At 37.7% G+C, this 24,984-nt stretch overlaps 1 protein-coding gene across 7 annotated transcripts in view; it reads right to left on the bottom strand.

Moving 5' to 3' along the window:
* RIC8B (RIC8 guanine nucleotide exchange factor B) overlaps nt 1–24,984 on the bottom strand; it is a 137,016-nt gene that overhangs the window by 25,432 nt on the left and 86,600 nt on the right. For all 7 annotated transcript variants that reach the window (XR_002783682.2, XR_010321704.1, XR_002783674.2 and 4 more), the window contains exons 5-8: nt 23,411–23,639; nt 22,553–22,648; nt 13,307–13,451; nt 4,061–4,205 (exon numbers count right to left, since the gene is read on the bottom strand). Coding sequence is in view for 3 of the 7 variants with exons in the window: in XM_023539157.2 (XP_023394925.1) it covers nt 4,061–4,205; nt 13,307–13,451; nt 22,553–22,648; nt 23,411–23,639 (615 nt within the window). In the remaining 4 variants the exon portion in view is untranslated. The remainder of the gene's footprint in view (nt 1–4,060; nt 4,206–13,306; nt 13,452–22,552; nt 22,649–23,410; nt 23,640–24,984) is intronic.

The following is a 24,984-nucleotide window of genomic DNA, read 5'->3' on the forward strand; positions in this document are numbered from 1 at the left end:
GGGTAGAACCGCCCCACAGGATTTCCAAGGAGTGCCTGGTAGATTTGAACTGCTGACCTTTTGGTTAGCAGCTGTAGCTCTTACCCCCTATGCCACCAGGATTTCATCTAGTCACTAAAAATTTAGAAAACTCCAAAATGTCTTTTTAAGTTACAGTGCTTTTTAAATGATTCCTGTGTTGGGTTGCTTCATAAAGAGCCATATCCTTGATATCAAATATTCAGAAAATGGACTGTTGTGAATCTACAGGAAATGAAATCTGGAATAAGCTCAGCACTGTAATTCAGGTAACACACCTGGCCTCTTGCTGGCCATTTACCCAAATTATAATACAAAAGGAAAATTAGAGAATTCAATTTTCAGAGTGTAAAAGTGACAGGATGTATATCTCACAAAGGCTGGTAAGCTTTTTGAACCAGTACACAAACAGTTAAGTGCCAGACTACCAGCCAAAATGTTGGTGGTTAGAACCCACCTAGTGGCACCTCAGAAGACAGGCCTGGTTACCTGCTTCTGAAAGGTCACAGCACTGAAAACACTATGGAGCCGCTCTACTCTGCACACTTGGGGCCACCATGAGTGGGAATCAACTTGAAGGCAACTAACAACAGTAACAATACATGGCAGAAATGGCAATCATTTTATTTTCACCTCTGGCCTTTGCGGAATCTAAATTTAGATTGTGTTTCACGACTATTTACAGTAATAAATTCCAGTTCCTATAATGCTAGTTAGATCCAATTATACATAAATATACCATCCATCACAGCCCAAATTGTGCCAAAGGAAAAACCTTCAAGTCTTGGTTTCCAGTTCACTTACTTCAACAGATATTAAAAAGAGAGGAATCCTGACATTTATATAGCCCCAGCATACGAAGACAACCATAACGGGACTTGACTTACAGCAGCATAACCAAACCTTGACAAGTAAGTCTCCCGCCTTGCGCTGAAGAAACTATTATATCATAGCTACTGCCACAGCTCCTGCTGAGATAAACATGGTCAAAAAGCAAACACTCTTGAGTTTGCTTAATATGATAATTTTAAGCTTTTGGATGTGATTATGAATTGGTGTGGGATGTTAAGAATGGAAGGAGGTATCCTAAGGGTCTGCCCACTTTGGCCATCCACCTCCTCCTGCCATTCCGTAAAAGCAGCCCTTTAAAGATACCTCTTTAGACCCCTAGGCTCCTGTAAACACAGCCTGAAAGCCCCTGGTCTAAACTAAGTCAAATGTCATTAGACACACATCTTTCAATTATTGTCTGGAATGATGTACAAACCCTATTACAGTTATATGATCTATACAGTCAAGGGGCCTCCATGCAGAGGCACAGAAGAAACAAGTATAAAACTTAGAAATCTAGAAATTTAGTTTCCTTTTGATACAGAACCGAAGTTTATCTGAAAACTTTTAACAAACTTGGCTAGACATACACCTAAAATCTGTGTGGCATGTAATTTGATTCTATGAGTATATTCTATCTAAGTGTGCTAATTGCAGAGAGCCATTTCCAGTCCATTAAATACATTTACTTTGACACAAAAGGGACTGTTGTGATATTAACTGTCTCCCGAAGCCAGAGTGTAAGCTCTACACAATTCTTGGTTTCAGATTCCACTGAAGGATTACAGGTTACCTTGGTGCGTTAATCAGAATCTACTGACATTTTTGACAACAGGCCTAGGGCCAACTGGATGAAGGGTAATTTCTCTGCCTTTGCTAATACTAGCAACTGTTGTGAAAAAATACATCATGAGAAAATCAGACAATCTTGGGAACTCTGACTGGTGAAGAGTAATTATGGGGTAGGGGAGTAAGTAATCCTTTTTAGATGCTGACTATATAAACTTGAGTAGATTGGTAAAACTCAGGTCCTTGAAAAGTTTTCAAAACAATTGTTAGGGAAAAAGTTCTTTGAGCTCTGTGGGTCATTCCCCAGAGTACAAAGGGTCATCTCACTTGCAAAGTATTTTATTCACCACTACTTCCAGAGGGACAATATGAAGAAGTATTTTAAAGTAACTAACACCCCACCACACTTTGCCACTTTTATGAAAGACGATTTAAGAGAAAAACAGATGCAAATCTACATGAAGGGGAAAGATGTGACTATAACCTGACTCATATTTATACTATAATAAGCAATGTTCAAGAAACACAATTTAGTAAGATTTTACAAGGGTAACTATTCTGACCAGACTAACATACCATTCTTATAAACAGGTATAAGCCAGGTTCAAAGGCAAAAGATAATTCCAATTAGGGATTTAAGGCCTTAAGTACAGAAACTTTCTATGATACAGAGCCAAGAAAACAATCTCAAACATCATGGTTCTTGATTTAAACAACCTACTTTTCTGAAATTGAACACTGCTTTCATAATGCCACACAATTCTAGTCCCCATATTATTGGAAAAGACCCAGTGTTCTTGTGTTTTGAGTTCCTTCTTATTCTAGCAGAGTTCTGGGGCTTGCTAGATATATGACTATTATCATTACAAAAGTTACCTACCACACAAAATCAACAATGCACACTGAGATGTAATGATATCAATCTTGAGTATTCATGAAAAGTTTCCTAAGTTGACCAAGTCCACATACTCTGGGACACAATGAATGCCTAATGTAACCTCTACCGTCATTTAAAAAAAAATAAGAGACTTCTCAAGGTATATTTTACTGTCTCAAATTGCTATGGCAATACAGTTTCTGGAATGGAAAAATCAAGAGCTAGGAAGACTAATTTAGAATGATGACTTCTATAATTAGGGAAAGAATAAGGTATGATTCCTCTAATAAGCTTCAAATACTTGATTAAAAAAACAAACAAACTCGTTGCTTTTGAGTCTATTCCAACTCTTGGTGAGTAGGGAGGCCCAATTTACAACATCTAAATGGCGGCAGTCTTAAGAACTTACTGTTTATAGAGTCACTGCTAGCTTTTCCCTGAAAATCCTTTTTTTTCCCCCCAGGACACACTCCACACGATCCTTCTGGGATGGTAAAATAACACTGGTCTACTCAGACCTGATTTACCAAGAAACTGACATCCTGCCTGATTAGGGGCTAATCATTTCTTTTACCTTCTGACGACCCACTGTATTTATATAAACAGGACATTTAAGAAAGGACGTAATTTGCAGACAATAATTTTCTATCCTTGGTCACCAACTACGTACTACATGATGGACACCACACTCCAGAACACTGTTAGTAGAAAACATAGCATGTCAACATCACTGATAATGCCAAAAGGGAAGGGCACACTTTTTAACATTTGTTAGGCCAATAATAAAAAACAGAGCTCATATAACTCCTAACAAGTGGAAACTAGGAAATTTATCTAGAGTAGGGGTTGGGAGGTGAAAGGATGGAGAGGAAACAGGAGGAAGGAGGGGTGGTTTGTGCTGGAATAAAAAAGAAGAATAATTGTCTTTAATTTGTAAGCACTGACTCAGAGAAGACTTGATAGGATCTCTGTTTTGCCTATTCAGCACGCTAATGTATCTGTTAAAAGATGATTCCCTAAGTGTTTGTTGATTAAAATTCACTGTGGAACCAGACTTCTTTTCTTTTCCTAGTAATGTGCCTTGTTGCCATGGTTTTATTGACTTTCATGCAAGACAGAACAACAGAATGTATAGTAGATTTCTGAGAACACTGACGCATCAAATGACCAACTTAAATACTTGGTCTTGGATATACTTTATAAAATCTCAACCTCTGGAAAGGAAAGCAAACAGTCAACAACAGTATTATTTAAGTATATGCCCGCAGATATCTTAAAACATCAGCTCTCCCAGTACTTGGGAGAGGAAAATATGCACGTTGAAAACATCATCCAGTAGAACATTTCTTGCAATATCCTTCCTCAATCACTTAAAGCCACTCTTTTAGGCACTAGCTGTGAAAATGCCCCTAAAAAACCATTTATGGAGAGCCTCCAAATCCACGAGAGAAAAGAAACACTTGGAAAATGAAAGACGAAGTAAAAAGCGAATAACCAACTCGAAGGCACAGACATAGTTAGGTGAAAAGAAACTTGATACTATACTTTGGTTTTGCATTTTTGTATTCTTCAGTGTCTGTGTCCTCGTCCTCTGAGTACCAATTATCTCCTCTTCCTCCAGCCAAGAGGCCCCTGGCCGCCAACAGTCCTGCAGCATTCCCATAGCCAGTGTATTTCAGCAGGCTATCCACTGCAAAAATAGAATAGGTTTTTAGACAGGAATTCTCGGGTGTTCACCATTGTCACCAACCACTCACCAACACAGGGAGGGTGGAGATACGCCATGGCAGTAAATTTGAAATTGAGAGATTTTTAAATTGTGGTGGTTATGCTGAACTGTCTGTAAATTTTCCGAGGTACTCTGAAGACTGAGAGCTTTTTTGCAGGCATCAGAAATTCAAACAGAACTACTCTGAAGTGGGGCCTCTTTGACTGCTGGGTCATTGGTATGGATGATATTTTAAGTTTCTGATCTCAAATCTTACTTCTTTATCTAGTTCGAGAGAAACACTGATAAGAAACTAGAGTTACTGAAGGTCAGACTGGAATTTTTACCAATGTAGCATGTAATGTAAAATCTTTCTTCATAGAACTGGAGGGAAAGGGTGTAAGAAATAAGAAAACTTAAGGATATCAGCAAATAGGACAGGCCAGCTTACTAGCTTTTTCTTTTTTTTTTTTTTTAAGTCAGCAACAATATGTAAGCATGTGAGGCCCACCGAGACAGTAGGTCTAGGAGTTAAACGGGCTAGATTTCAATCACGGCTCTACCACTTATTAGCTGGTTGACTTTGGGCAAGTTATTTTGCAGCTCTGTGCCTCAGTTTTGTCATCTGTAGAATCAGAATAATTAACTCAGTTAATACATGCAAAAGTGTTCAGAAAAGTATCTGGCCCAAAGTAAACACATTTTTCTTTTTCATGCTAGTAGATCATTATAAACTTTTCTTATTTTAGTTAAAAAAAAAAAAAAAGCCCAAAGAAGCAGTTGGTGCAGCTCCTTTGTAACTATTAACCTGTCATCAGTGTAAGGAGGTACCTCTAAGACAAGCAGGCACATACAACTTTTGTACTACAGGATATTTTTTTGCAGTTTCTAAGTATCTTTAAGGAAGGTACAAAGCACTGATTAGTAGCTTTATTTTAGGAACACTTCATTCTCTTCAGGTACAACTTCAAGAAGAACACTAGAATATTCAATCAAAAGAGCAATTGGCAAAATTTAAGACTTTCAATATCGTATTGATAAAATGTCATCTTAAAGACAACCACAGAAATAAAACATAACATAGTATCTGATCCATGTATAAAGCTATAGTAAAACCTACATCCGGTATACTATTGTAATTCAGATCACTGACCTTAAAAAAGACTAAGATTCAAAGAAGGGCAATTAAAATAACTTTGGGGATCGGTAAACCCTATGAAACAGTTCTACTCTGTCCTATAGGGTCACTAAGAGTTGAAATTGACTCGACACCAATGGTTTTTTTTTTTTTTTTTTTTGGGTAGGGAAACAGGTAGACAAAGAAAGGGAATAAATATCATCAGAGTATGAAATCATGATGGGCACAAATAGCATAAATATCCGCAGATAGAGTTGTTCATTACATTTTCAAATATTTGAACTATAGAGTATTTCTCTTAAAAAAATAGACACTGAAAATAAGTCACTGGAGGACAAATAAAGGGAAGGGCTGATTTCAAAGAATGTAATAGCAAACTGGTCATCTTTCTACAAAAAGAAGTGTAAGTTAATAATATAAGTATATTAAATGAGGTTTAAACAACAACAACAAAACAAAACCTGCTGCTGTTGAGTTGATTCCAACTCACAGTGACCCTGTAGGACAGAGGTTTCCAGGGAGCAGCTGGTGGATTAGAACCTTTTGGCTGGCAGCCAATCCCTTAACCACCGTACCACCAAGGCTACACATGAGGTTTAGACTAGTGGTTTTCAACCATATTCTACCCTAAAACCTAGCAGTAACTGTGGTCTCTTCAGTAATAATTCTCAAGGGGTGCTGGAAAGGATCACATTAGAATTTAATGAGAGATGTGGAGGTGTAATTTGAAAAGCCCTCTGAATAAATCTGGTATGTTCCCTCTTGCCATCAGTGCCTCCCCAAGATGTGGTGGTTTAGACAAATTAATGAACCCTGTTTTTTTTTTATTAGGGGAAAAGGGGATATTCAGTGTATACAAGCATTCTTAATATTTATGAAGGTCAGACACGACCTTAGTAACATGGTCAGACACAAAGTCACTGTGGCAGGAGAATCACAGATCTGAATGCGCATGGCACTGATGTTCTCATCATAAACATTTTTGATGAGGCAGTTGAGTGGTTCTAGAAAAGAAATATTCACCAAAATTGTGAAGGTCTCAATAGAGATATGAATAAATGGTTTAAATAAATATACTTAAAACAACAACAAAAAAGGAGACAAAATGTTAACAATGATCTAGAATGGCTACAGGTTAAAATAATTTAAGACCACAGAGGACAAAAGATGTTAAACTGAGATAAACAGAATTCTTCTAAATAACCTGTTTCCTTACACAGAAAATCCTCCTGGAAACTAGTTAATAGTAAAAATCTTGGCACTTTCATGAAAATAATGTTTACTACTCATTTATTTGAACAAGCATTATGTGCCAACTCTATGACAGTCAGTGTGGGTTGAAAAGATGATGGAAAACACACCTTGCCTTCAAAACAGAGAAGGCAATAGTCTTAAAAATCAAAGGAACTTTTGTTAATAGGACAAAATACCTAAAAATGGGAGGTGGGGGGATAAGGAAGAAAAGACAAACAGAATATAAAAACTTCACAGAGAGAAGCATTTTCTTTGTGAAGTTCTGACTGGTATTATTTGATGGATCGTTTCTTGCTTCTTTTCAGGCTATTTTCAAACACACTGTATAATATCCTATTTGATATTGGGAAAGAAGTAAGAAGAAAACGGACTGAGGGTGGATGTTAAGGTGCGCTGCTAAGGCAAAGAAAAGATTTTCTGGTAGATCCTTAAACAAAGAAACACACAAATAAATACATTTGTTCTTTGTCACAGTAATCATTCATGCGGTTATGTAAGGCTGCTGCAGAAATGAAACAAATCAGCATCCAGTTGAAAAGCTGTCGGGAACACTTCACCATTACTTTATCAGGGCGCTAGGGGGGCACTATGAAGAGAGGAGCAGCCACAGCAGCACCATACAGAGCTAGAACTACACTGGCAGTCATCGTATTATCGCTTATACAGCATGAGTTTTACCACGCTCTGCCATGAAAGCAAAAAGAATGTGCTCTTCTACCAAGGAGAAAGAATGGTAGAGTCAGGTTCTACCCATAGACCATTTCCCCTCCTCTGTGTAAATCCTCTTCCTTCCAGTCAAATACTACAACTTTTAGAAATCCTGTAACACCCATTGCTGTCTAGTTGAGTCTGACTCATAGTGAGCCTGTAGAACAGAGTAGAACTGCCCCATATGGTTTCCAAGGCTATAATCTTTACAGAAGCAGACTGCCACATCTTTCTCCCATGAAGTGGCTAGTGAATTCCAACAGCCAACCTTTCAGTTAGCAGCTGAGTGCTTAACCACTGCATCACCAGGGTTCCTTTGAATCCTGTATAAGTAGCTTTACTAACTGGTCTATTTCCATGCTCACACCCTTTTAGTTCTTTTTCCACACAACTGCCTGAGATACCTTTCTAAAGCAAAAATATGACTGTATCACTTTCCTGGATAAAACTTCCAGTATCTCCCCTAAAGCCTAAAACTCAAATTCCAAAACACGGCCTGAAGTGTTCTTCATTCTCTGTCATCTTTTCCAAACTCATCTCCTACCACTCCTGTATACGGTAGATTCCTCACATCTTAAACTAGTTACTCTTTCCTGTACATACCAAGGCCATTTCCCACTTCTGTGTCCTCTTCTGTGAAGGCTTCTCTCTGACCTTCTGCTACTCCCACCCCTAATCATTCTGTCTTCCAGGTTGCTATACTACTTGGTACATTCCTCTCTTGTGGCACTTACCATAGCGTATTGAAATTATTCCTTTACATGGAGAAATACTCAAGACCATGTATTCACCAGACAACGCACTGAGAGGACAAACATTTGCTATTTCATTAAACATTTATGGGGTGCCTACTATTTGTAAGGTACTTTATTAAGTACTAGCGATCCAAAGATGGAAAAGACATGATCTCTGACCTAAAGAAACTCAATGTCTAGAATGCAAGTTTGTTAGATAAACAAAGAGTTACAACATAGCAAATGCCAAAAGTATTTAAAAAACAGAGATGAATACAAATGGCACAATAGAGACAATGATTAACTCTGCCTGGGATGGTCGAAAAGTCTTCACAGAGATGATGGCTTAAGCTGGTCTTCAACGGTAAGCTCACTATGTTAACAGAGACAGGGAAGGGCATTCCACACAAAATGAACAGCATCTGCCAAACCATGTAGACACATCAAGAAAGGTACAATAGAACTAGGCAAGAATAAGGAATTTAATGTGGTTATGCATGAAGTGTAAGATGGGAGCAGATTAAGAACGGGCTACAAAGGTAGGCCATGGAGGTAAAATTTGAATTTTACTAGGTAAGCAACAGGGAGTCATTGACAAGTTTTACATGGAGGAATGACAAGAATATATTTTGTTTTAGAGCCATCCCTGTTAGCCATGTGGAAGAGAGACTGAAGAAAATCTGATTAGAGATAGATCTATTTTAATATTTACTAGTAGCTTAGAAAGCTATTTTAACAGTTAAGGAAAATAATTTTAAGGGCCTATGAATAGGAATCAACTTGACAGCGGTGGTTTTTGTTTTTTTTTTTTGTACTCAGGTAGTAGTGGTGGGAACAGATGGCAGGGATAAATAAAAGAGATATTTAGGAGGTAAAATCCATATGACTTGGTGAATTCTGAGTCTACAAATAAAGAAATCTAGGGTAACTCCTAGATTTCTGGTTTTAGCAACTAAATACACAATAAAGCCTTTCACAGAGAAAAGATCAAAGGAAAAAGAAAAGGTTGAGAGACAAACTCATTTTACATGTGTGTCTGAGAAACCTGTGAGAATTCAATGCTGATGTCCAGTAAATAGGTGGATATATATGATGGAGGTTCAGGAGAAAGGTTGGGGCTGGAGGTATGCAGATTGGGGAATCACCAGAAAACAGGAATGAGAATGCACAGGGAGGAATGTAAAGTGAAAATGAGGGCAGGAAGGGAACTGCAGGAAACATCAGAAATTAAATGTGTACAAAGATGAAAACCTATTGCTGTCAAGTCGATTCTAACTCATAGTGACAGAGTAGAACTGCCCCATAGGGTTTCCAAAGAGCAGCTGGTGGATTCGAACTGCTGACCTTTTGATTAGCAGCCAACTTTTTGGTTAGCATCTGTAGCTCTCAACCATTACACCAAAGACAGGAGTCGGCAAATAAAACTGAAAAGAAGGAGCAGAACGTCAAAGAGAACCTAGGAGTGTGTGATATAAGAAACGAAGACAGGAGAGCAAGTTAGAAAGAGAGAGCTCAATACTGTCAAATGCTAGGAGAGATGTGGTAGATAAAAAAATATCCATTGCTTTTGAAAATTAGGTAAATTGTGACTTCACTGAGCACATTTTCAGTGGAATCTTGGGAGTAGGGAATGGTAGTAGAAACCCTGACTTGCAGGGAGTTGAAGACTGAATGGGAAGTTAAGGATATTGAAAAGAAAAACAGATCAGTCTTTCAAGATGTTAAGATGTGAAGAACAGTGACATGCGTATGTATACAGGTTGAGGCAAGTACAGAGGGAGAGTTAAAACAGCAAAAGAATAAAGGGTAACAACTGATGGAGCAAGGCTTCTGAGAAGGCAGGAGGAGACAAGATCAACTGGAAAGGGAGACTATTTGGCTCTAAACTAGACAGACACCTATCTCTCTGAGACTGAAATGAAGGAGACTAAAGTAAGTTTATAGGTGTGGGGCTATGTGCTGGGGGAGTTCAAGCCTTTTTTTTAACTCTCTAAGTCAATCCCTACCACAACGCTTAACATATAGTGGGAATTAATGAATGTGTGTTAAAATCAAACACCAAACCAAAACAAAACTTTCTGGGCAGGGAATTATTTCACAAATCGTTTTCTGCTGTTTAAATTACATAAGGCCAATCTTTAAGCCCTCTGTAGAAAGTACACAATTTTTGGAGCAGGTATGAAAGTTTAGTGATGCCAGGGCTCAAAATAACAAGTTGATGGCATAAGCAAAGGTTAACCTGCAGACCACTATCAGTTGAGGATGTAGTTTGGCCTGGCACAGGCAGATATTTAAGCCACTTGGATGGTTCTTTCTGTGCCTAGTCTACCATAAAATTTTGCTCTTTGTATTTCACCCCATTTCAATTTTTCTTCTTAATCTAGTCTCTATGTTCCTAATGCAATTTGACTGCTACTTGTCTCTACTTGGTGGACTGACCTCTGAGACTTGATCATGGCCCCTTTAGCTTCGAACTTAGCTTTGCACATTTTTAAGTGGGAAGTTCAGCCACTCTGCTAAATTATTTGAAATTTATTTTGTTTTGATATAGTTTGCACCTGAATCCATCATTTAGCTTCTGAGCTGCTAAAAGAGGCTGCAATGTGATGACCCGTGAGTTGAACATGGACTGCAGTGTGCGCACAAGTGCACACACATGCACACACACATGCATGCTGCAGTCCACATTTATATTTTTATGTTTATTTTATATATATATTTTTGGCCAAAAGGTTTTAAATTTAAATTTGTTGATAAAAAAAAAATTTTAAATTAGCATTTAAAAAACTAGGAGGCTTAAGGGAGCCCTGGTGGGACAGTGGTTAGGAGCTACAGATGCTAACCAAAAGGTTGGCAGTTTGAATCCACCAGCTGCTCCTTGGAGACCCTATTGGGCAGTTCTACTCTGTCCTATAGGGTTGCTGTGAATCGGAACTGACTCAACGGCAATGGGTTTAATGGGGAGACAATGTAAAAATCCAGATTCCTGGCTTCTCTTGAAAAACCTGCAAGATCTGGCATCATTGGACATGTACTCCTTCATGAGAACAATCAATTGGAGCTAAATAGCAGCTACCTTCCTCCTTCCAGTTCCCCACAGTCCCACTGCCCTCCGCTCCAACCCACTGTCTCTCCAACATTGAGCTAAGTGTCAGTTTTCATTTACCATTTTATGTCCAGTCTACTTGATTTGCTCTTATTACCAGCCAGTCTGCTATAGGTATTTGAGTCTGTAACCCTTGCATGAGAAAGTAAATAATATGAAAGTAAGACCTTGTTTATCTTCCTGTATTCTCAGGGCCTAGTTCAAGAAGTACTTGCAGAAAGAATAGATTTTTATTCCAGAAGAATGCATCTACTAAACTTATAATCGAACTGGAAGGAAAAGCAGATGATTTTATATAGAATTCTCAAAGGTCAAATGACAAAAAAAAAAAAAAAAAAAGCGTGGGTTGGCTTTGGGCTCAAAGTTAGGACTAAAATCTGAAGTACTGGGTCCAAGGGGGAACAAAGCAAACCATTCCAAATGAAGATACCATTAACAAAAATCATTATAAACACATATACTGTATTTGCTATGATACTTCTAATTCATAAATAAGGTGATTATACTTAGATACGTAATTGTAGAAGAAATAAATTATTTTCTCCCCTTTTAAAATGTTTTAAAAGTACGCACAAATATAAATACACTGAAGAACAATTATGAAATGTAGAGAAGTTAAAAAAAATCATTAGTAATCATATTACTCAGAGGTAACCAATGACAACATTTTAGTGTATATTTTTACTAACCTTTTTTCAATGCATAGATACACACGTGTGGTTTAGATTTATGTATATACATATGCAATTCTACTTTAAAACACAGCTAATTTCTGATCTCCGAACAATCAGTTTAATTCAGCCAATATTTACAGATAACTTACTATATGCAAACACTATGCTAACCGCTTAATTCCAAAATGCTAAATCAATTTTTTTTTCAAAATTATTAAAGAATTGATTTGTTTAAAAGAACAGATGCTAAAGAAACTAGTCTATGGCAACAGTTGAAGAAAATTACTATGAGAGGCAATATGGCAGAATGAAAAGCAGGTAATACTCAAATTCTGGCCCTGCCCTAAGCAGCTGTGTGACCTTGGATAAGTTGCTGAAAGGTTCTCAAGTGCCAGGTTGCCTCATTTATGAAATAAAAATTATAATAATATTTACCGTAGAGTCCCTATGAGAATTAAATGACATTATGTATAGAATGTCAGGCACATGATACCTCTCAATATATAATAGCTATGTTTATCATCACCATTATTAAAATGATTAAATTACATTGCTAACATCCTATCTTAACAGGAACTAAAATGGCTGGATCAAAAAGTCAGGAAGGAAGCTTAAAGAATTCAACTGATTTAAGATTTTTGACAGAAGTGAGCAGACTTTTCTATCTCCAAATTCATCTCGTAAAACTGGGTACTTTTCAAAAGTGGAATAGAAAATCTTCTTAGATGGGACCAGCAAGTACATTTATAAACTAGGAGGTGAAGAAAGAAACAGGTGAGGAGAATCTCTGAATAATGTAGTCAAAGCTCCTTGTTTGGAGCACATGCCTTTTGTAGAGCAAATAATCCACATAATTTTAGGAAATATTTTTAATTGTTAGCTCTATCTCAGAAGAAAAGTGCTTTATATATACATATACAGTAGTATTTATTTCTTTGTAATATAGTTATTTTTTAGAATTTCTCTCTACCACTATCTTACCCTTATATCAAGGGTAAGGAGCATATCTTATGCATTTTTATACTTCCAATATATTATATAGCTCACATTCGGTAATTATTTATTGATTAAAGAATTTAGTGATGAAACAAAAACTCCTATAGCTTTAATTCCATGAGGAATCAAACAGGGGAACTAACCCAGGCCTCTGCCTGGTTATTAAAATAGTAGTAACCGAATTATTGAAGTATATTTTTCAAAATGGTTCCATGCTCTGATTCACCAAGGTTAAGGAGCCTGGGTTAAGGACACAGAAGGCAAAGCCTGAATGTGAGTGTGTTTGGTAGTATACCTGTTTGCAGGTCACACTGAAGTCAGAAGCATACAGAAGATGCTTTCAAATTACTAATTTTTATTATCTCCTCATCCTGCCTGGAAAGGCTGGAATGAGATCACTATCGTTAATAAGTAAACTTCTCAAATTCCCTCAGAAAGATAAAAAAGCAGGGGGCAAACAGAGTTTAACTTACCTCTCTCTTTGCAAAGGACAAAAAGGAATTCAGCAGCAATTTGCTTGACACCAAGGTCAACATGTGTCATGAGGCGCACCAGCTTATTTCTCACAGTTGAACCAACTTCAGGTCGATTTGTCACATCCCTCAATGGTGGTAAAACCTGATGGCACAAACGCAAAAACTGTCATCAACTGAGAGTACTAGAATAAGCAAGGACAGTACCATGTAGCTCATCAGTCTTAGGATGTCTACTGGGCTCAGTTTTATAAGAGTGGAAAAACATATTAAATTTTTTGAAAATAAAACCAAACAAACAAAATCTGATCCGAATAATTTCATGCCTGTATCAATATTTGAATAGAACACTTACACTGTACCACCACGCACCACGCTATACTCAAATCCATTCTTGAACCTTCATTCATCTTGCACCTACTCAGAACACCCCCTAACAAAATCCATGCTATAAGTTTGGGTCAGTTTCTCCTTTTTCCATGGAGACATCCTTAATACTCTGACTTCTGTTAATTTTTATCTTCTTAGAATTCCTGCAGCATTTTCAGTATTTACTTAAAAAATCTGTATTTATGCTTTCCAGTTGTTTTATAATAAAAAATAGCTATTAATTATTGATTTTGGGTTATTTGCCAGTCCCTGGAATATGGAGCCTAGGTGGCACAACAGTTAAGTGGTTTAAGATTTGTGGTTCAATTTCACCCAGCGGCTCCATGGCAGAAAGACTTGGCAATCTACTCCTGTAAAGATTACAGGCTAGAAAACCCCATGGGGCAGTTCTACTCTGTCATATGTCCCTGGAGAAGGATATCATGCTTGGTAAAGTAGAGGATCAGAAAAAAAAGAGGAATACCCTCAATGAGATGGTTTGACAATGGCTACAACAATGGTCTCAAGCATAACAACGATGGTGAGGATGGTACAGGACTGGGCAGTGTTTTGTTCTGTTGTACACAGGGTCACTATGAGTTGGAACCAACTCAATAGCACCTAACAACAACAACAATCCTTAAGTACAACACTGTCAGTGATAGGATAATATCCATATGCCTACAAGGAAGACCAGTAAATATGACTATTATCCAAATTTACACATCAACCATCAACGATCAAGTCCAAGGATGAAGAAATTGAAGATTTTTACCAACTTTTGCAGTCTGAAATTGATCAAACATGCGATCAAGATGCATTGATAATTACTAGTGATTGGAACGTGAAAGTTGGAAACACTGAAGAAGAATTGGTAGTTGGAAAATATAGCCTTTATGATAGAGATCACATGATAGAATTTTGTAAGACCAATGACTTCTTCATTGCAAGTACCTGTTTTGAACAACATAAATGGCAACAGTACATGTGAATCTCGCTGGATGGAATACACAGGAATCGAATTGACTACATCTACGCAAAGACACGATGGAAAAGCTCAATACCATCAGTCAGAACAAGGCCAGGGGCTGATTGTGGAACAGAAGAACAGTTGGCCCATATGCAAGTTCAAGTTGAACCTGAAGAAAATCAGAAGTCTACAAGAGCCAAAGTATGACCTTGAATATATCCCACTTGAATTTAGAGACCATTTTAAGAACAGATTTGATACACTAAACGCTAATGACCGAAGACCAAATGAGCTGTAGAATATCAAGGACATCGTACATGAAGAAAGCAAGAGGCCATTAAAAAGACGGGAAAGAAAGAAAAGGCCACAATGGATGTCAGAAGAGACTCTGAAACTTACTCTCGAACATTGAGTAGCTAAAGAGGATGTAAAAAATGATTAACTAAAAGAGCTGAACAGAAAATTTCAAAGGGTGGCTCGAGAAGATGAAGTATTATAAAGACATATGAAAAGACCTGGAGTTAGAAAACGAAAAGAGAAAAACATGCTCAGAATTTCTCAAGCAGAAAGAACTGAAGAAAAATTCAAGCCTTGCAATACTGAAGGATTCTATGGGCAAAATACTGAACAAAGCAGGAAGCATGCAAAGAAGATGGAAAGAAAACAGAGTCACTGTACCAAAAAGAATTGGTGGACGTTCTTTCAGGAGGCAGCACATAATCAAGAACCAACGGTACTGAAGGAAGAAGCCTACTGAAGAAAGAGGTCCAAGCTGCACTGAAGGCACTGGCGAAAAACAAGGCTCCAGGAATTGACGGAATATAACTGAGATGTTCCAACAAACAGATGCAGCGCTGGAAGTGTTCACCCGTCTATGCCAAGAAATTTGGAAGACAGCTACTTGGCCAACCGACTGGGAGAGATCCAAATTTATACCTATTCCAAAAAAAGGTGATCCAACAGAATGTGGAAATTAGCCAACAAAGTCATTAATACCATACGCAAGTAATATTTTGCCGATTCAAAAGTGGTTGCAACAGTACATCGATAGGGAACTGCCAGGAATTCAAGCCACATTCAGAAGAGGACACGGAATGAGGGATATCATTACTGATGTCAGATGGATCCTGGCTGAAAGCAAAGAATACCAGAAGCATGTTTACTTGCGTTTTATTGACTATGCAAAGGCATTTGACTATGTGTATCATAACAAATTATGATTAACACTGCGAAGAATGGGAATTCCAGAACACTTGTGCTCATGAGGAACCTGTACATAGATGAAGAGGCAGTCCTTTGAACAGAACAAGGGGATATTGCTGGTTTAAAGTCAAGAAAGGTGTGCGTCAGAGTTGTATTTTTCACTATATTTAATCTGTATGCTGAGCAAATAATCCGAGAAGCTGAACTATATGAAGAAGAACGGGGCATCAGGATTGGAGGAAGACTCATTAACAACCTGCGTTATGCAGATGACACAACCCTGCGTGCTGAAAGTGAAGAGGCCTTGAAGCACTTACTGATGAAGATCAAAGACTACAGTATTCAGTATGGATTACACCTCAATATAAGGAAAACAAATCCTCACAAGTGGACAACATCATGATAAATGGAGAGAAGACTGGAAATTGTCAAGGATTTCATTTTACTTGGACCCACAATCAATACCCATGAAATAGCAGTCAAAAATAAATGACACACCGCATTTGGCAAATCTGCTGCAAAAGATCTTTCTGAAGTGTTAAAAAGCAAAGATGTCACTTTAAGGACTAAGGTGCACCTGACCAAAGCTATGGTGTTCTCAATTGCTTCATATGCATGCTGGACAATAAATAAGGAAGACCAAAGGAGAACTGATGGCCCTGAATTGTGGTGCTGGCAAAAAATACCAAATATACCATGGATTGCCAGAAGAATGAACCAATCTGTCTTGGAAGAAGTACAGCCAGAAGGTTCCTTAGAAGCAAGGATGGCGAGACTACGTCTCACATACTTTGGACATGATATCAGGAGGGACCAGTCCCTGGAGAAGGACATCCTTGGTGAACTAGAGGGTCAGCAAAAAAGAGAAAGACCCTCGATGAGATGGGCTGACACAGTGGCTGCAATAATAGGCTCAAGCGTAACAGCGATTATGAGGATGACGAAGGACTGAGCAGTGTTTCATTCTATTGTACACAGGGTCACTATGAGTTGGAAGTGACTAGATGGCACCTAACAGCAATGACATCTATAATCCTCAGTAATCCTACAAAGTATGTAACATTGACATCATCTCTATTTTTGTAGACTAATGTCAGGAGGGGTTATGAAACCTGCTTTAAGTTTGTTGGTTTGCTCACCCTTCCATCCACCCAGACCCTTCTCTTCTGGTTCTCCTCCTATCTCTTTGGTTGCTTTGCCTCAGCCTCTTTTGCTAATTCCTTTTTTTCTTCCTGACTTCTAAATGTTGGAGTATTCAAGGATTCAGTTCTTGGGTAATTTTTCTTCATTTTCATTCATTCCACTAATAATCTCATCCAGTTTCATCGCTTTATATAGCCAATATGACTAAGCTATATCTCCATCTTGAATTCTTCCCTGATGTCCAGATTCCTAAAGTCACCTCAAATTTAACACGTCCTAAACAAGACTCTTGATGCTCTCACCGAACCTGCTCCTCCAGCAGTTTTCCCATCTCATTGAATGGCAAGTCCATTCTTCTGTTTGCTTGAGACAAAAACATGGAAATATCCTTCACTCCTTTCTTTCACGCCTCACATCCAATCCATCAGCAAGTTATGTCAGCTCTGTCTTTGAAATATACCCAGAATCCAATCACTTCTCACTACTTCCTCCAGTATTACCAAGTCCAAGCTACCGAAAGCTCTAGCCTGGACTACTATTACAGCCTCCTACGTTATCCCTGCAGTTTATTCTCTATATAATAGCTAGAAATGATCCTTTGAAAGTCAGATCATGTCACCCCTTTTCTTAAAGTCCTCCAATTCCCATGGATTCTCAACTCACTCATTATTAAAGACAAGGTCTTGACAGCTGTTTTACAAGTCTCCATGAAATCTAGCGCTCTGTGACTTCTTTGACTTTGTTTCTATGATTCACACTACTGCAGTCACCGTGGAATTCCTTAAACATAAGAAGCATTTTCCTACCTCAGGGCCTTTGCATTTGTTGTTCCCTCTGCCCAGAAACACTTCTTCTAGAAATTTGCATGGCTCACTCGTAACTTCTTTCAGGTCTTTGCTCAAATGTCACTTGTAAGAGACATTCCCTGACCACCCTATATAAGTAACCTTTAGTATTCTCTTTCTTAACCCCTTGCTCTGCTTTAATCTTCCTCATAACACCCATCACCTCCTGACATAAAACCTGTTGCTGACAAGTCAATTCCAACTCACAGTGACCCTAAAGGACAGAGCAGAACTGCCTCCTAGGGTTTCCAAGGAGCAGCCATTGGATTCAAACTGCTAGCCTTTTTGTTAGCAGCTGAAGATCTTTACCACTGTGCCACCAGGGCTCCATCACTTGACATGGTATATATTTATTTGCTTATTGTCTGCCTTCTTCCACAAGAGTATGTTTCAATGGAGGCAGGGAGCTTTTTGTGTAGTTTGTTTACTGCTCTTTTCCCAGTGTCTGGCATATTATAGGTGTTCAATAAATATTTACTGACTGCAGGAAGAATGAATTACTTCAAGTAACATTTACTAAGTCCCTTCTACAAGTGAGGCTCTATGCTAAGAAATGGGGATAGCCACAAAGTCAAGTAATTTACTGTGTAGTTATTCTATGCTAGACTATTATATGCACCTAATGTATATACTCCTTTATTTAACCCGTTCAACTGACTTTCTTCACCCCTTCTCCTCTTTCTATATTGACTGCCTATCAGGAGGCAAAAGAGGCTGAGACAAAGCAACCAATGTGGAAAGGAGATGTCAATGGACAAAAATGGAAACTAAATCTCAGAAAATTAAGTATCTACCTAGTGTTTAAGGAATTCATATTTCAGTATCTCTACCAGAGAGCAGCACAATGCTAGGCACAAAGTAACTGCACAATAAATTCTTGATTCGACTACACCAACCAGAATGTGTTTATCTCCCATTTCTAGAGAAATGAGACATCGAACAGCTGATTTCAAATAACATGTACCTATAGTTCAGAGTACAAAATCTATAATAAAGATTATTACACAAAAATTTTAATCTGTATTTTTGTTTCCTTCAAACAAGTTCTTCATGGAATTTTGTTGTTATTGTTCTTATATACCACCCACAAACTGCATATGCATGTCACATAATCATTTTCCTCCAGATACTACTCTCCAGCGATTTTTTCTTTTCTATGGAAAATCTTGTCCAGTTCTCTTTCAAAGCCACTAAACATTCATCTCTTCTACAAGCGTCTCCAGACTAATACAACATGGGTCAGTAATTTCTACCATCTGTTCTCTTTTCTACCTGCCCAAATACTGAAAACTCAAAACCAATTTCCTTCGGGTATTCATAAATTACATTTAATCAGGTATTCTCTACAGGGCATAATAACTAATTGACCATGGCTGAAATCACACTATTATCAAAGCTAATCACCTGTTACTTTAAGTTATATCTTTCTTGATCATCACAAACTACAGCTTACCCTCCTCAGTGGGAAAGTTCACTTCTGTACTCTGCCTTGTATCTTTCATTAGCTTTGAACCTGTCAGGTCTCATTTCATTACCTAGACTGTAGTATGTCTTGAGGATTGGGAGTGGGTATCACAATCTTCTGTATGTACACAGTGTGTGGCCCAAGAGCTTCATATAAATAAGTTGTTTAACAAATAGGTTTTTGACTGTCTTAGTTATAGACAGCCAGTTTGGCTGAACTTTGATCCTATGGATACCTTAAGTATTTTTATTTATTATTATTTTTTTACCAAGTCCTCCTAGTTAAGGTTGTTGTTACTTACTGTCAAGTCAATTCAGACTCATGGCTACCCCATGTGTGCAGAGTAGAACTGCTCCATAGGGTTTTCAAGGCTGTGACCTTTCAGAACCAGATCGCCAGGCCTGTCTTCCAAGGAGCCTCTGGGTGGGTTCAAGCCACCAACCTTTCAATGAGTAGGTTAGCCCGTAAGTGTTTATACAGAATGTCTTAAAACAACCAAAACTTGGAAAGACCTTAATTTATCAATTAATTCATTTATTTGGCTTAATTATTCATGGTTTTATGGTAGCTCTGTATGGAAATGGGAAGAGGTGAAGAAACGGGTTGGGGTGATGGGGATTAAGAGATGAGTCTGGGATATGTTAATCTTAAGGTAACTATTAGGCATCCAAAAGGAGGTGATGAGTTGGCAGTTATTATTTAAGTCTGGAGTTTAGGGGACAGGTCAGATTGGAGATATAAATTTGGGGATCATTAGCATTTAGATGGTTTTAAAAACTATGACTGCTGAATGAGATTACCAAGTGAGTAGAAATGGAGGTAAAAGCTGAGTATTGAGCCTTGGGGGGCACTCAAGCATTTAGGATTGGGAAGAAGATGATCAAGCAAAAAAGAAGTTCCCTACTGTGTCCTAGAAAACTAAAGGAAGAAAGTATTTCAAGAAGGAGAGAATACTCAATTACATCAAAATGTTGCTTTCGTGTGCTGTTGAGTCAATATCGACTCATAGTGACCCTATGGGACAGAGCAGAACTGCCCCATAGGGTTTCCAAGGAGTGGCTAGGGGATTTGAACTGTTGACTTTTTGGTTAGCTGCCTGAACTCTTAACCACTTCACTACCAGGACTGGGGCTTAAAATAAACGAAGATTTGCGAACTGGCTATTAGATTTGGCAATATTGCGCTGGTAACTTTGATGGCTACTTTTGCAGTAGGGTAGAAAGCATGAAAGCCTAATCACAGAGGATTCAAGAGAGGAACAAAGAAGAAAAAGAATAGAGAAGGGGAGTATAGAAAACTCTTCTGTGGAACACTACATAAAGAGGAGCAGAGAAATAGAGAGACCGCTTGAGAAGTGGAGTTAAGGGATGGTTTTTTGTTTTTAAGATGGAAGATATTTTTGGGTGCTGACAGAAACAAGCCAGTACAGTGGGGGGGGGGGGGGGAGATTAATATAAGGAGAGAAAAAAAAAAGAAATTTTTTTTTTTTTTGAAATGCAGGAGCAAAGGTGGTGAAAAGGTGAGAAGTAATGGGATCCAGGGGATAAGTGAAGAGACTGACCACAGACAGAAGTAGGGACAATTCATCAATTGTGACAGAGAGGGAGACAAAGGATTTGGCAGTACAGACACAGAGATGGATGGCAGATGCAGTGGCAGGATGATGAAGTTTTCTTGTACTTTCTTAGTGGAACAGGAAGCAACGTCAACAAATGATAGTGAGAAGAGTGTGCTAGAGGTTTGAAGAGAAAGGAGTTGTGAAGTAGTTATCTTGGAGTATGCTGGGAGACCCACTTGGGGTTGGCCTTAAATGTAAAGCAAACTAGTCAATAAGGTTCTGTTATTTTCTCTCATCATGTTCAAGTGCTTAGACAGAGACTCAGAGTAGGTGGAAGGCTGGGTTTAACCAGTTTGTTGAATTTAGCCAGGAGAGAATGACAGAGAGAGAGAGAGGGAGACAGAAGAAGGGAGGGAGAGAGAGAGAGAAAGGGAGAGAAGGCGAGAGAAAGAGGGAGGGAGGGAGAAAGGGAGAAAGGGAAAGAGGGAGAGATAGAGATAGAGAGAGAAGTATTGGTTATAGACGTAAGCAAAAGAGTGATTACAGTTACGAATCACAGGTAGGATCTAGATTGGGTGAGCAGGGAAGTAAGAACATGAGGTGAGGGAAGGACAATGAGGGTGGAGGTTGATGACAGACTGACAATCCACAGGGGAATGAAAGAGTGCTGGATTGAGGGTGCTAACTAAGAGAATGGGGGCAGAGAGTGGGAGACTGAAACTGGGATTTCAGAGGAGGTCAATTTCCATTATTTTAATATCAAAGTCAGACTTGGAGTTTAGGATATGATCTAAAAGTTTTAAGTCAAAGTCATCTTTGATTCTTTTCTTTCTCAACTCCTATCCCAATCTATCAGCATGTTTGTGAGATCTACTTTCAAAAAGCATCCCAAACCGTGAACTCCAACCACTACCATCCTACTCCAAGCCTTCATAATCAGCTTTTTTGCTACTGCAGTAGCTTCTAACTGGTCTCCTCACGTCCATTCACACTCTTCTACCATCTTATATACAGTAGCCAGGGAGTCTTTTAGTATAAATGAGATCCTACCACTCCCCTTCTGAAAACACTCCCACGCCTTCCCACTTCACCCAGAAGGGAATCAAAAGTCCTATACAACACTGTTATATGGCCCTTGTTTACTTCTCTTACTTCATCTACCGCTCTCCTGCTTGTACACTGTTGTCTAGTTACATTGGTCTTCTTGCTTTTCATTAAGCATACCAAAGTATCCTCTCATTTCAGGGACTTCAAACTTGTTCTTTCTGGTACCTTCCTCTTCCAGATATTCTCAGGGCTCCTTTTCTCATTCAGTTTTCTGCTCAAAAGACATCTCTTCAGAGAGGGCCTCCATTACCCTCTTAAGTCTCCCTTTCCCGTTTTATCTTTCTTCAGAACACTTATCACTTCTTGTCATTATGTATTTTTTATTTATATATATGAATATTTATTTGTTTACTCTCTGTCCATGCTATAAAGTATTTCAATATTTAGAACAATGTTAAGAAACAGCATACTATAGAAGATTACTTATTTCTTGATTAGGAAGATTTCTAAGATTTACAACAAACATTTCTGAGCCTCTCATTTTCTCAAAGAAAACCATTACGAGAATTCAACCCATTCTTTCTTAAAAAAAGAAGATATATATAAGAAAATTAACTTTAATTTATAATATGCATTAAGTTATTACCTGATCTTTGAGAAATTTTCTGATGTTTCGATGAGCTCGGGAACATTCAGTTAATAAGCTGAGAACTGGAGTTAGACCCTCTCTATAGCTGCTTCCCTATAAAGAAAATCATACCCGCTCATTAGTTGAGTACCTAACATTAGTATTATTTTCCTCCATATAAATCAGCATATTAATACTCTTCTTTCTTATGTGGGGTGGGGTGTTGGTGGTAAAATGTCTCATTTACCAAAGCTTTGCAAACTATTTTAAAAATTATTTTCCCTACTGTATTTCCATTTCATTAGTTATCTTCATGTTTACTAATGCCCATTTTTGTCTTTTGTGTATTTTCTTACATTTTCTAGGGTCCCTACTGCCTCAGTCAATGGCCTTAAATGAGGTGAAGATTTTAGTGATATATCCATATGACCCTGCTGCCTTTGAATATAGTTGCCTGACCAAGCAAGTGACAGACCAGAGAAAATAAGCAGCTCACAACAAATGGAAAGCTGATGTCTTTTAGGTATTACAGAAAGTACTTATCATGAAGTTTTTGGGGGGATGATTTTTATTTCTAGGATTTTGAAAGTATCAATATGAAACAGAATTAATTTTTCCTTTGTTTTCAGGAACTAGTCGTAATTTTGGTGTTGCATCAACACAATTTTCACGATTAAATAAAAATTTCACTTGGTTTCAGCATTTTATCACACATTATAATAAAATGCTTTCCAATGAACAAACTATTATGCAAGATGTCAACTCTGAAAAGCTTAGATTTAAAAATCATGTCCTGTGGTGTGTGTCTGCATGGGTGGCACATTTACATCATTCTTTAGAAACATCTTCCCAAGCCCTCCATTTTATCAGTCTTACCTTGTCTATTCTCTTTTCCATAAAATTGAGTAAAACATGAATGGCCTCCATATTCATACCATTGTATGCCATGGTATTGTTTTCTAGAACAGTTTCCTTCTCAGCTGTTTTATCACTGGGCAGTTCATCTAGAGTCGTTGCCTCTTTGGCTGTTTCTTCATGGGTTAATGGACAAATGAGAACATCCAAACAAGAGACCGGAACATTGCTTAAAAGGTTGACTGCATTGCTGAAAAGCAATTTAAAAATAAATATTTTAGTTTGATTGAATAGACCTTTAAAATGCAAACATAATAAGAAGTTCAGAAGAGACTTTTAGGAGTCAATTAAAATTTTTCTTTTTCAAAATGAGCCATTAATATTCCTTGGCATTTACTGAACAATAGGCTGAAAATAAAGAACTGTTTTAAACACACATATGACAAATTAGAAAGAACAGATGTTAAACGGACAGACACAATCACATGATGTCATGTCACTTTCTTAAATGCTACAATAGGAATTACCCAGAAAACCTAGGAATTTCTTTAATTTTATTATGACACCACCACCAGCTTTGCATGTGTTTCCCCAGAGTTTTAAAGCCTTTTGTGGATCCCCTGGTGCTGTGTTATTCCGTAGGTTACACCATCAGGCATTTGAGAAGTACAGTATATAAGCAGCTTATATCACAGAGACGACAAAATTAAAAACCAAACATTGTAGGATTAAGTTTTGTTCCTTTCAGCTGTAAAAAACACAATTTTTAAAACATCTCGTTTCTTTTGTTAGACATTTATAGAAAGAGTAATGGTGTTTTTTTTTCTCTCTCATCACCAGATCTGCTTTAAAAAAGCTAACATAGCTATTTCTAATCTATCCCCTAGGCCCTGCAGCTACGTATTAATGAATACAAAAGCCTGGGATGCACACCAGTAGGGGGAACTCAAACATTGCCTTTTCGGCATTCCCTAAAAGCCTTGTTCTGTTACTTAGATTAAAATAATGCTAACAATTTAAAAACTAGACATGTTCTCAATTAACATATTTTTCTCCCTACCTTATTTTACATTCTTTCATCTAAGAGAAGAGATGGGCTTCTCAACTAACTAAATCTTAAAAGCCTGGGCCTCAGAACTTCCTGATAAACAACAATGGAAAGAAAGGCATTACATTTCCTAGTGACAGAGAAGCAGGTCTAAAAATAACCACATCCTGACTAAAAATAAACTCTTGCAAATGCAATTTAAAAGCCTAACCACTTGGAAACCAAATTCAGGGCTTAATCTATCTGATGCTGTCTTAATTTAGATCACAGTAGTTCCTTTTTCTTTTAAATTATAACAAAACAAACAAAAACAGAAATGATCAAAGTTTTTTCTTTCCTTTTTCCCAGAAGTGTGTGGCTTCATTTCCCCAAGAATATTTTCTTTCTTTCTTTTTTTATTATGGAAAAATAAAAGTTCATAAGAAATTAAAAATCAGACAATGCAGAACAATGAGTGGTAACATATAGGCCATTAAAAAATTCTGAACCAAGAGCAAAAATTATTTAAAAGTTCTATGAATGAATGATTCCTGGTAAAATATAAATT

The sequence above is a fragment of the Loxodonta africana genome, chromosome 4 (assembly GCF_030014295.1).
Source record: "Loxodonta africana isolate mLoxAfr1 chromosome 4, mLoxAfr1.hap2, whole genome shotgun sequence".
Taxonomy (NCBI): domain Eukaryota; kingdom Metazoa; phylum Chordata; class Mammalia; order Proboscidea; family Elephantidae; genus Loxodonta; species Loxodonta africana.